The sequence below is a fragment of the Pholcus phalangioides genome, unplaced genomic scaffold, assembly GCF_987345545.1.
Source record: "Pholcus phalangioides strain wild (caught in Gottingen) unplaced genomic scaffold, Ppha-v1.0 ptg000015l_1, whole genome shotgun sequence".
Taxonomy (NCBI): domain Eukaryota; kingdom Metazoa; phylum Arthropoda; class Arachnida; order Araneae; family Pholcidae; genus Pholcus; species Pholcus phalangioides.
In genome coordinates, this window is record NW_028301608.1 from 92,630,061 (window position 1) to 92,643,587 (window position 13,527).

General features: G+C 41.2%; 1 protein-coding gene across 1 annotated transcript; it reads right to left on the bottom strand.

Moving 5' to 3' along the window:
- Positions 1-338: 338 nt before the first annotated feature.
- Positions 339-4,670, bottom strand: LOC149077057 (facilitated trehalose transporter Tret1-like). The gene is made up of 2 exons (XM_089244794.1): positions 4,030-4,670; positions 339-1,814 (listed from the first exon to the last, which is right to left on the bottom strand). The coding sequence occupies exons 1-2, from the start codon at positions 4,325-4,327 to the stop codon at positions 589-591; spliced, it is 1,524 nt and encodes a 507-aa protein (XP_089100920.1). The 5' UTR covers positions 4,328-4,670; the 3' UTR covers positions 339-588.
- Positions 4,671-13,527: the final 8,857 nt, after the last annotated feature.

Genomic DNA, 13,527 nt, shown 5'->3' on the forward strand with positions numbered 1-13,527 from the left:
GAAGTTTCACTGTATGTATATATTTCGATATTCGCGCCTGTAATATACTGAAAGTTATACCGTGGTAACTAGACCTGTGGAATGTTTTTACGGTAGAGAGATTCATCGATAGAGTTAAGCATTTCATGTATGACTAGGGTGAACTTCACGAGTTTGTGGGAGCTCGGGATCAAAACATTTAATGGGCCACTGATTTCATAAATTTTGGGAGGGTGAAGTAGGCATCCCAAAAAACAACAACAACAACACCAAAAATAACTACTACAGAATGCACAGAAATGATGGGAAAAAATAATTTCAGAATTTATAAAGAAATAATTTCAGAAATAATTTGAAAATTGGTGAAAATTCATATTTAATAAAAGAAATAATTTCTCAGAACAAATAAAAGACTTCAGTAGTTTATCACCCAACTCGGGAACCATTGATCTCTTTCTGAAAGACAACACTGTACACTACACCAAGTCTTTCTCTCTCTTTGGGAATCTGCTCAAAATTCTAAATGACTCATTATAAATCGGTAGCCCACGGGCTTCAAGGAAGGTTTTGATTTGGCCCGCAATGCCAGAAACATCGGAGACCCCTTATTTAAGGGAACGTTGATGGCTTCCCGTTATTCGGTCGCAACAGTTTCTCCTTTTCTTCGTCGAATTTTTGCCTCCTCTCATCGTGTTCGAAAAACTTTTGGATCTCGTTCAATCTCTTCCCCCTCGTCTCCGGCAAGAACATCATACAGAAGGCGCAGCCGAGCAGACAGAACACCGCGTACAAGAAATATATGCCGTATCCGTGCAGAGCAACGCGCAGATCGTCGTAGGTCTTGATGACAATGAACATGAACAAGTTGGTGCAGAAAGTCGCGACAGCAACCACGTAACTTCTCGCCTGAGTCGGCACCATCTCTGGTGACATGACCCACGGGACGGGGCCGAAACCGAACGAGAACGCGATCAAATACACCATGAAACCGACGATTGCCATCCAGCCGTATTTGATGGAGGATATGATTCCATACCGGACTAAATAGCTGTACAAGCCGAGCAGGGTGAGTCCAGCACTGAGGAATAACCCTGAAAGGACGAACAGCGGCCGTCTCCCTACCCTGTCTATCAGGAGGCTGCTTATTACAGTGGATACCACCTGAGCGGAACATATCACGATCGTAGCTATAGACGGCTCCAAGAATGTCCCGGCGTGATCGAAGATCTCGACGGTGTAGGACATGAGAGCGTTGATCCCAGAGAACTGCTGGAAGAACATCAGGAAGACGGACATGATTATGGGTTTGAACAGGAGGCGATTCCTCAGCACTTCCGTGAAGCTGATATCTGTTTTCCTCTCCGTCTCTATTTCTCGCACTATGAGCCGGTATTCACTCAGAATGTCCGATCCGCGACCACGCAGGAAACAGAGGGATTGAATAGCGCGTTCATCATAACCTTTGGATACCAGCCAGTACGGTGATTCGGGTACGAATGACAGTAAGTACACAGCAGCCGTTGAAAGAATCGCCCCGGATACAGCCAACCAGGACCAAGACAGCATCGATCCGAGGGTCATATCTAGCAGAACACCGGTGGCGAAAGCTACGTTGAACCAAGAGCAGATCATTCCTCGAATATCGGGCGTCGATATCTCCACTATGTAGGTCGGGACCGCGACCGAAACAACGCCGCAACAAAGACCCGTCAGCAGTCGGCCTCCGTAGATCCACAAGACGGAATTGGCGTATCCGATCATCAGCCAGCCTGCCAGGAATGGTGCGGAAACCATAACGAGCACGGTTTTACGACCGATCTTCTGTGATGCGAATCCTGTGTGGGGAAAGTAGAAAAATTTTGAAATTACCACGTATTGTACCACCATCATCTATAGCAGAAGGCCTCAACTCGAAACTCGTGACGTCACTGAAGAAGGTCATCTCACCTACAGCCATTGGATATACCACAAAAAAAAGGTAAGATGGCGCATGCGTCGGCCTGCTATATCCAATGGCTATTGCTGAGATGATATCCTTCAGTGACGTCACGAAGCCGCCCAAATAGCGTTATTGTAAGATGCTCGTCTACCACTGTGAAGGTTGCCATAACTATCCCAGGTTCAAGCCCAGTGGAGAATACAGGGTGGGCAAAAAGTCCGTAGAAACGTTAAAAATGAATAAAAACCGAAATAAAAAACGATTTGCAGGGTTAGCATCGCTAGGTCATGGGAATTTTTTTTAAAAAAGGTAAAACCCCCTCTTCAAAAAAAGCCGAAAGGTGGCAGTGGTACGAGCGATTTCGGTGGAAATATGCAAATGAGACGGTTATAATAACTTGTGCTCCTAATCCACAACCAGTTCACCGTTGTAAACCGTGTGTGTGGAGCTGCTGCACTCTGCCGTTGCTGAATTTGTGACTTGCCTGCAATGCGTTATCCCCTGTGGTGGTGGTCATGTGAAACACATACTACTGTAATAAACGATTTGAGGCATTCTGTTCGTTATTTGTGTATCTTTTCTTTGACTTTTGTACGTCAGCGCCACCTATCGGCTGTTTTGAGTTCCCCCCCGTCTTAAAAAAATTCCCTTGACCTAGTGATGCTAACCCTGCAAACCGCTTTTATTTCGGTTATTTTTCCGGTTTTTTATGAATTTTTAAAGTTTTTACGACTTCTTGCCCACCTTATATATAGATAAGCGTTCAAAATATTTATCATGGAAGGTTGTAAAGTCACCATGATGGTACATAATCAACGTGCATGAACACAACTATGTGGTACATTGTAATGAATAAAATTTTCATGCTCATAACCTGTCATTCCACGAAGACTCAGTGCATAAGTGAATCGAGTTCATTTTTTTCACAGTGAAATTTTTCATTCCAAACAGGCGTAAAACTAATACAGGGAAACCTCGCTACAACGATACTCGATATAACGATAAATCCCTCTAAAATGATATATATATTTTTTCAAATCTTGTTCTGAATTGCTTATAGTCTAATGTTAAACTCTTGTCGATACAATGATATTCTTTACTACGACCCTATAACGATATTTTTGTTATACAGGGTAAGCAAAAAGTCCGCAGAAACTAAAAATGAATAAAAACCGGAAAAATATTATGTTATCGATGAGTGATGGATCAAATACATCGATGATCTGTGGATGGAATATATCGATGATCAAATGGAGGCGTACCGATGATCGGTGGATCAAATGTATCGGTGATAGATGGATCAAATGAAGGGTTATTGATGGATCAAACGCCGGCCTATCGATGATCGATGGATCAAACGTAGGCCTATCGATGATCGATGGATCAAACGCCGGCCTATTGATGATCGATGGATCAGATGTATCGATGATTAAGTGCATCAGTGATTCAGCGCATCATTGGTCAATGGATCGAATGCAGCAATGACCGATTGATCAAATGCATGAAGAAATCAAATTCCTCGATGGTAGAATGCAATCAAAAGGTCAAATGTTACAATGATCTAGGGATCAAACGTAGCGATGATCAAGTGCATCAAGGGATCAAATGTATCATATGTATCGAATGTATAATTTGATCTCTTGAAGCATTCGATCATAGCTGCATTTGAGCTCTTGATGCATTCGACCATCGAGGCATTTGATTTCTTGATGCATTAGATGTGTCGGTCACTCTGCATTCGATTCATTGATCATTGATTAATGGTCGAATGCATTAAAGTATCAAATGCATCAAGAGCTCAAATGCAGCTATGATCGAATGCTTCAAGAGATCAAATGCAGCGATGATCGAATACATCAATGATGAATGGATCAAATACATAGACCATCGAGAGCTCCGTGGACTTCAACGTTCAAAACCGAGTAGATGAAATTGCTCGTAGATTAATCATTTAATTGTTCAACTTTTAAGGAAACTATAATTTAACTTTCATATGTAAGTTTCAGCTACCGTACGAAGTGCTCAAAAAGCGGACATTAGGCGTGCACATTAAATCTAAATGTGACAGATTTATTCGAAAATCAAAAGGATCTAAATTTAAACAACCTTACCAGAGATGAGTCCGCCAAGAATGGCACTCAGAGCTCCAATGCTGGCTATCCAAGAGATTTCTTCGGGAGTCGCACGTATTGTGAGGGAATCTTCCAAAAGGACACCGGCGGGTGCCGTGTACGAACACACTAGTCCCAAATTGACTATGTTGAGAAGCGCTGCGACGGAAGACAAGTACACCATCGAGAAACGAGACGTCTTGCGATGCTTCGTATGCGCTCCCGTTCCGGTAGCGCCATTCAAGAGCAGAGATGATGATTCTCCTTCTTTGTACACGGTTCCGTAGCGGTCCGCCATCTCCACGAACAGGACACGATCAAACACTCGACTCAAAGGCAAAACAATATGCGGTTATTTTCTCATCTGATAGCCAAGGAAGACGACAGTCCGTGCAAGTTTATGCAGACACTTCCACGACAGTCGATTTCTCATTTCGTTAGGAGCAATCGGTGTGCGTCGGGACGGGATTTCATTATACACCCATAATCCTGGTTCATCGATGGTCTTTAGCCAAATTGGATTATTCCGATTCCAAATCAAATCTGAAACTAAGGTTGCAGGGACTCTTTCGGTTCCTGATCAGAATATTCATGTGTCCCTGATTTCACACCCTTCACAACCATGTCTGAGCTGTTCAAGTCCTTGACACGGCGCGTGAATCGTATCGTTCCTGCGATAAGATAACGCGAAGTGTCGACCGTGTTTTATCTCGTATCCGTATTGAATTCCGTATCTGTGAATTTACAAAACACGAGAACTCTCGAATGTATATATAAGTACATAAATAATAATGGCCTTATGGGCTGTGGTCCTTCGTATCAGAAGTTGAGAAAGAAGTAAAATTACCTTCCTTTTTCTAAGTGTTTACTCGAATCTTCGAGGACAAAGACAATCGTCAAGAAAGGAATAAAAAAAAAATAGTTTCTTCCCATGAGTTACGAAACTGTCTAAGGGTGGTCTAGGAAATGCAAAGGCACTTTGCATGAATAGAGTATGAACGAAAATCTTTCCTAACATCTTTACGTGCACAGTTTTGGTAATAAATTTGAGCTATGTATAGTTGAAGTACCAGCGACACGTTTCAGAAACTAGTATCTTGGCTAATACGTAGTTAAGAAATTGATCGCAAAAAATTGATGGAGTAGGTTTTCCCTCTCTTCCCCCGAGTCACTCATCCTCTATGTATGTAAGTGGTAATACAGTCAGCCCCGCTGAATCGGATAAGGGATAAACGAATACCCTGCTCATTCAAATAAAATCTTACGGAACCAAAATTTCTCTCGTAGAGGCAATGTAAAAGTTCCCCGCTTATTTGGAGAAATTCGGCAGCTTTTTCTCTGCCGACCGCATCGCTTACAAGCGATTGGCAAAAAATTCGGATGACTCTGTTTGACGAATCGGGGATAAATATGGTAACCTTGTCCTAACCTAACCGCATGTTTGAAAAAGGAAGGAAAGAAAAATTAGAAAAGTAAGAAAAAAAAACTTATTACAGGAAGACAGTATAATACATACGTATAAGAGAGATATACTTATCTATTATACTCTTATCTCTCTGCCTCATATATAATACTTACAGATAAATAGCAGATTTTTTTCCTCTTTTCACATTCACCTACCTGTTCTCTTTCGCTCTTAGAGGTGTATTGTAGAAGAACACATCACACGGAGGTAAAAAGAACTACTTTTTTTTTCGTTCGATCAACGTTGTTCGTGCAACAAAGCTTCACGGCGATGAGGAGAGAGGAAAGAAAACAGAGACAATTTTTTTGAATTTATTCCGCTGGTGGACACAATATTACGTCTTTGATCGTAAAGTGGTTGATTGAGTATTAAGATTCCTACGACGACTGTTAATGCGCTTCAACCTGTATATGTATATATTTTTATTGTATCAAACATTTGGAACTTATGGAGAATACGTTGCCAAGTTAAGACTTAGAAAAAACATAGACTGGAGAGTGAATACTAGCCTCCTAGATATCACTCCACCTAAGGCGACCGGAGTAAAGACACGCCTCGTACATTTATCTCGTCATATTTTATTTAAATTAATCAAGTTTCTAATATTTGTTTTACTATTTATCTGATTGTTGTTGTTTTCTGATTTGTTACAACACATTTGCCGGGGAAATTTCGTTTGAATAATTTTAAAAGGAAATTATAACTTCGCTAATCATCAAGGAGGCTTTAGTACTAGCCTCGAAGTATCCAAGTTGTGTCAAGTTTAGTACGTACATTTAATAATAATTATTTTTTTCTATGTAGAGCCCTTAGAGGGCGTTAAATTTCACAATGAAAGTAAAAATCTTATAGAATAAAGATCGTTGTAATTCGCAGTCAGGTAGTTTCTAAGTGTGTTCGCATCCACAATTGTCCTGTAACGTTGTTGTTGTCAAATTTCAGACTCATAAAATACAGACGCTAACGTTGACCATATTTGATACGGATGATTTTATATAATTATGTTTTAATCGCCAAGTCTTTGAATGCATTCTCTGAAAACCATAGGTACAAATCATTATTTGAAGCTTTAGAATGCTCTGAACGTCAACTTAGTTAATGCTAACCCCGTATGTTAGAAAAAAAAAGCATTTGCTCGGACAAATTCTATTCAAAAAACTTACTCTTCAGAGCAATTTTAACTTGGTTGGAAACGTCACATGGTCTCTAATTTCATATGGGTTTAATTTAGTGCAGAGTTATTCAACCTTTTTTGAGTCGCGAGCACTGCCTGTACATCAAAAGAAGAGCACCCTTACGGAGAGGTTGACATAACATACGAATGCACGAAATTGGGATAATTTCAATCCTTGAATGCAATTTGTACAAGGTATTTAATTGGAACGTTGACCAAGTGCTCTTGAGCACGGAATCGGACACGAGCACCCTCGCGAGTAACGGGTTGAAGGTGTCTGATTTAGTGTTACATGTCCTTTTACCGTAACTTACCAAACTATGGTAACTTCATGAATTGAGTAAGAAGCGGTAAAGGGAGTATAAGAGGAAAACGCTCCACGAAATTATACAGGGTGCATAGTAAACAGGGCGTGTGGTATTTTACTGGCGAACCGTTGATCCTAGAGACATACTCCCATGTTCCAATTAGAAGAAGTTTCCAAATAACATTTATAGTACTCAGATATGTCATTCATGTTTCAAGGGGTTGTATAGTTATCAAAATAACTCTATACAAGGTGTGCTCTATATATGGTGTGCCCAAAAACCCAATTAGAAAGTTGTTGCCTTGTCTCTCCCGATGCCAACGTTTCTAATTTCATTGAGTTCATTCTATTCATTGAGATATTCGAATTCGAAAAACAGCGTCAAATGCGGGTAAAACGGTTTCGTCGCCTTTAATGCTGCTGTTTTCCCCCAACTTTCCTACGTGGGTTATTTTTAGTTGACATCAGGAGAGACAGGGCAGCACCTTTCTAATCGAGTTTTGGGTACACGGGGACTGTATAGAGTTAATTTCTTTTCATTTTGATAGGTATACAACCCCTTGAAACATGAATGACATATCTGAGTACTAAACGCTATTTGGAAACTTTTCCTAATTGGGACATGGGAGTATTTCTCTAGGATCAACGATTCACCAGTAAAATGCCATTCGCCCCGTTTGATATGCACCCTGTATAATTGCGCATACGGAGACGATTTGCGTAGAATATACATATGCAGACATTTTTTTCACCTTTCCAGATAAAGCAAATAATGGCCGTGTGTCATAATGACGTGCTTCAAAATTTTATCGCTACTGATAAACCGATGGTGATAAATAATAAAAAACACTGTAAAAAATCGCATGCGGTTGAAATGAATAAAAATGGGGGGGGGGGGGTATTTATTTATAATTTTCTTACATAAGTGAGTGGCTCTACGAGCATCTCTGTGACCGTTACATAATCGTACATCAGGCATCTTCAACCCGTTGCTCGCGAGCACCACGGTGCTCCGCTGAAGTACCCAGAGCGCTCGATGCTCATACCCGATTTCGTGCTCGCGAGCACTCTTGATCAACTTTGCAATTAAACACCTAGGAGGAATTGCATCCAAGGGCCAAAAGCATCGCCATTATATGCATTCGTATGTTAAACCTGCAGTAAGGGGTGCTCTTCTTTAGATGATGGGTACTGGAAAAAGGTTGAGGACCCCTCTTGCCGTACATGTGCCTCACACACATTCCTCTTCGGACTTTCTAAAGAACCGGTAGCATGACGAAATTTGTGTGAGTGGTCCCATAACGTACTGTATTTGTGTTGTCAGAGTTGCGCTTGTTTCGTTTTCTTGCCGATACTTAAATCCATCTTCCATATTTTGAAGCGGAGACAGTAAAGGCTTGAGTTTCCATGTCACGTAAGTATTCGTCGTTGAAGATCTGCCTGCTTTCTGCGGATAGAGACTTTGTTAAATAGAAGACCGGCTCCCATTCGCACCTCGAACTCGGTAAACCGCAGGAAACCAACTTCTCCTGTAAACCCTATGGCCACGACTACTTCACCACACACCAACTCCAATCACATCGTTACACTGCAATTTACTGACGTTATAGAGTTGGGTTGGAAATGAAGGTGCCATCTCTCGGTGGTCACCTCAGGTTCGTTATAGGGAAATTAGCCTAGTATATTATAATTAATATAGTATAAAACATATGAAGCACCTCTTATTACGTCCGAGTTCGTGCATACGTAGACTTGCCGTATTCACAGGGCCTGTTTTTTGCACGGTCAAACGAGGCACATGCCCAGGGCCCATAAATTCTTGGGGATGTGCCATGAAAGAAAATTGGTATTTTCGATCGGCTTTTGCGGGGGGAAGCACAAGTCCTTCATGCCATTCTCTCCATGCTCACGCAGGGCTGGACCTTAAATCCCGCATACTACGGAGACTGCAAACTACGCAGCCGCAGAAGGCGCCAAATGGGGGGGGGGGGGCATTTCTTTAGGTCAAAAGCTGAGAGGGGTGATTTTTTAGGGAGGCTTTTTAATCGCCAAAATGTTATTCGCTTAAACTTTGAAAAATGCCTAGAACCGGCCCTGTGCGTAGGCCTCCGCCTCAAATAATGCTGGGTCCTCAAGCATTTATGTTTGCCCAAAGTCCACACCTGACGAACAGGCCCTGCATATGGCTACTCTGTTAATGTTCGAACCAGAATTCTGCATTGAACTACTTGTGTAGCTACCAGATGCATCACAATTTTTAGATAAAAAAAAAATCAAATCTGCTGCACGCAAACTTTAGTAACGTCGGATTGGAGGCATATGATGAGCACCGAGAAACTACTTGTCAATCTGCTGCTTATACAGGCAGACAAACATGACCGTCCAGAGAGACCATCTTGGGATGGTTTGCGCTCTTTTTCCCATGCTGCTTATACAGGGTGTCCCAAAATTGATGGGGGAGGACCCGTTTGGAAAATTAATTAAAGTAAAATGGAAACGATAGAAGCTCAATGCGTTCTGCTTGGGGAAACAGTAAATTTCCAGGCAGACAAAATTCCAAAATTGGAAACAAATTTTTGAAACAGATGACGCTGCAATCTGGAAGAAAACTAAAATACGATATTTTCAAAATATTCACCATTTATAGCAACAACATAGTGTGGTTGTCAGAACAGAATTCACAGTTATAAAAAGTGCAAATGTCTCAGCAGGAATTTCAAAAATACTGAATTTTGGTTTTTCTAAGACTACAGCCCAATCTGTTAACGATTTTTTCAACTCGTTTCGAAATTCTTTTTGAATTCGGTTCAGACCATCCTGGATGCCTGGCGTTTGCATGGCTTTCGGCAAATTTTGTTCTGATACTGCACAATGTTTCATCATTGCACTTCACTCACGATTCGAAATATAGATGGCAGCGCTGAAAAATCAGCCGCTATGCTAGAGAAACGCACTCAGACAGCTAGATACACTCTCACACTTCCGGCATAACTCACTCGGTAGTAAATTGTGCATGGTGATAGACCAGAGTTGTGTTCGATTTCAAAGGAAGACTACACCACGAGTGTCGTCTTTACGCAAGGAGCCCGCCCAGGCACGGTCCGGGGCTCTCAAGTGCAGTGGGGGGCATCAAAATAATGAAGAGATTAAGCATGTGAAATGGTAGGCTCGCATTTCTAGTCAAATGGGGGGGGGGGGGTTCCTCAGAAAAATTTATTGGCCCGGAAGCCCATGATGGTGTTAAGACGGGCCCTGCACACTATATTGTTGCTATTAATGGTGAATATACAGTATTTTGAAAATATCATATTTTGGCATTTTTTTTTTATACCCCAGTCTACATCATGCCATCTGTTGCAAAAATTTGTTACTAGTTTTGAAATTCCGTCTTTCAAACCGAGCACAACTCCAGTCTCTCGTTATGGGCAATTTACTAACCAATGAGTAGTACCGGAAGTGTGCACGTGTACTCAACAAGTTAAAGTTCGCCTGATGCTCCTTGTCACGCGACTTTTGAACGGGAAGAACTCGTCAGTTTTGGTGCACCATTTATACAAAAACATCAATATTGTCCCACCTGTTCAACCACTACTTGTACACGCGGAAACCCGTGCAAACGTCTCAGCTAAAATGGCCTGTGAATTGAATTTAGACAGAATTCCGAAATTAGTTTGAAAGTTCGTTAACGGATGCCTCTGCAGTCTGGAGCAACTGACTTCCGAAATACCGGTGGAGATGTTTGTTCTGAGACTACACTGTGTAGTTGCTGTAAATGGCCGACATTATGAAAAATAACGTGTTTTTTTTCCTTCCCAGACTGCCGCACCATCTGTTGCAAAAATTTAAAGCTAGTTTTGAGATATTTCGTCTTTCTTTCAAACCGAGCACAACTCAAGTCTATCGCCACGGATAATTCACTACCCAGTGAGCTGTGCGGGAGGTGTAAGCGTGTGTGTGTACCTAACAGTCTGAGTGCGCATCTACTGTTGTGTCTGATTTTTCAGTGGTGCCATCTATGTCTCAGAAGTGAAGTGCAATGATCGAATCTTTGTACCGTTTGTAGGCCTGTTGCTCTCTGAGGTGAGATTTTTTTAACGGAGAGATCAGCTCGCATTTGCGCCTCAAAGTTGACAACCACATTGAACAATGAAGGACCGGAAACACCCTGCTTCCCGTCTCAGAGAGATATCGAAGCTTTCCCATGTTTGATAGGTGTATCCGGAAATTTATTAATTTATGTGAAATAACAAACAACGATATACATATATACTATAAAGAATCTAGAGTAAAAATTATGATCATATAGCATCATCCATAGATAATCAGTCCTTGTGTAAATAATCAAAGAATAGTCGACAACCACAGAAAGCCAAATTCATCCAACCACCACTGTGGCAACGGTGGAGTTCGAACCCGGATCCTCATAATACGAGTCATAGGCGGAGATAGACCTGGAAGTCTGGAGGGGCACCTGGGGGCATGATGATGATGATGATGTAAATTCATATATATTCACATTAGATCAGTCGACTCCACCTTTGACGCTGCCCCCCCCAGCGCTCCTCCACCCATGATACGAGTCTACCACTATGATCGCTAGACCACCACAGCAGCTGAGATTCCATCTGACCGCAAAATTTACTGCTTTCCCAAGCAAAATGAAGCACACGGGACATTTCTATTTCTTCTCATTTTTTTTCCCTTCTTCATGACCCGTCAATTTTGTGACACCCTGTATATGCTACGATTTCCACAATGGTTTTCACTGGACTATTTAAAAGCGTCGCACGAATTCGTAAGTAGTTTAAAAATTCATAAAAATTGAAGAAATTGGTATATTTTGATGTTTTTTGGCTTTCGAAAAAATTATTCTCGCGACGGGCGGCTTTTTTTTTTTAAAGGCAACAGAAACAATAGTTCAAATTTCTGTCGATTGAGGGCGCTGCACTCAGGTCCGGCAGGAGAGTGATGGGACACGAAACTTCCCCCCCCCCATCTCTTCTGTATCCAAAACATCACCGGCGCCACAGTGGTGGTCGACTGAAGTTGGTTTTCTGTGGTTTCCAACTTCAAGGCGCGAATGCGAGCCGATCTCCACGTCAAAAAGTCTCGCCACAGCGAGCAACAGGCCTACAACGTAACAAATATTCAATCATTACACTTCACTCACAATTTGAAGTATAGATGGCAGCACTGAAATATCAAGCACAACACTAGCTACACACTCAGACTGTTAGGTGCACTCACTTTGTTCCAGACTCTGCCACGAAGCTGGGCTGGAAGAGATCTCGGCAACGGGATAAGTCCGGTGGCAGAACCCCTGGCGTTCATTCATTCATGTATCCAAAACATTTGTAAAGCTTCAGCTGGCGATTCTTAGCTGGGGTAAAAAACGCCAAAAGTGCTTTGTCTACCAATGTCCCAACCTCAATGAAAACCTTGGATAAGCTCCAGTAACAGGAAAATTCAGAAATAAATTGCCAGTCATACACTCTGTATTTTATAGGACCCGAATTATCATAATTTCTAGTGATTTGCTTTTGCACAGCGCTCTCTGTCGACAAATATTTGAACTAAATTTTTTCTTTATACCCAAAATGAAAAAAAATCTATATATATAAAATTGATTTTCTATGTGTGTTCTCTATACAAATCTACAACTTTAGATCGATCGTCGCCAAATTTTACATACACACCGAATGGGACCCGACAAGCTACTTTAAAATTTCGTCAGAGTAGGGCAAATGCTGCCAAATGGGCAAAAAACTGTCCGGCAACAATGGTTTTTGGGCCTCAACAATCACTTTCCGAACGTTTACTTTGGTTACCGTGGTTCCCTAGCAATGCGTTTCAGACGTGTATATGCCTTTACAATGGTTTGCCATTTCTTCAACGCTGCTAATGTACGTATAATATTTATGCCTTTATAATAGTTTGCCATATTTTCAATACTCCCAGTAATGAGGCTTTTTGAATAGACGCCATGATCATCATCGGCATCGCTTTGAGGGTCGGGAAAAGGAATATAGTGTTCATAGAAATCAGTGTTAAAATTGCTGATTTTAGTGTAGAAATGCGGAAATTTGGTGATGTTTTCTGTCACACATCAATAATTTTAAAAATTGTATTGAATTCTCGATCTTCAAAATATTGAGTTCGCTTAGAGATATACGAAGCTCAGAAAATTAAATATAAATTCATTAGCCGGACCTACTTTTGAGTTGGATATCCATGCAATAACATTGATTTCAACTTCTTATTTATATCCTTTCAATCATGAAAATTAATGTCTCCGTATTGTCTCTTAATTCATTCATTTCTACGTTTCTTTAAATCTAGATTTGTTTCTTTCATGAGTCGCGCAGGAAGTCCTCATATTGGTTACCTTAGACACGGTTTGCATGTCCCTCAAAGAAAGAGCGAGATATCACGTGATCCAAAAAGCCTCATTGAAGAAACCCGGGCAGCGCCAGGTATTATAGCTAGTATATAAATAAAAATTTTCCTTCTTCACAGGAATAACTTTTTCGCAAAAAAACCGCGTTCATATAT

Coding starts and splice junctions, on each gene's coding strand:
- LOC149077057 (XM_089244794.1), bottom strand. CDS start 4,327: ATGGCGGACCGCTACGGAACCGTGTACAAAGAAGGAGAATCATCATCT. Junction 1,815..4,029: donor TCTTGGCGGACTCATCTCTG/GTAAGGTTGTTT, acceptor TTCCCCACACAG/GATTCGCATCACAGAAGATC.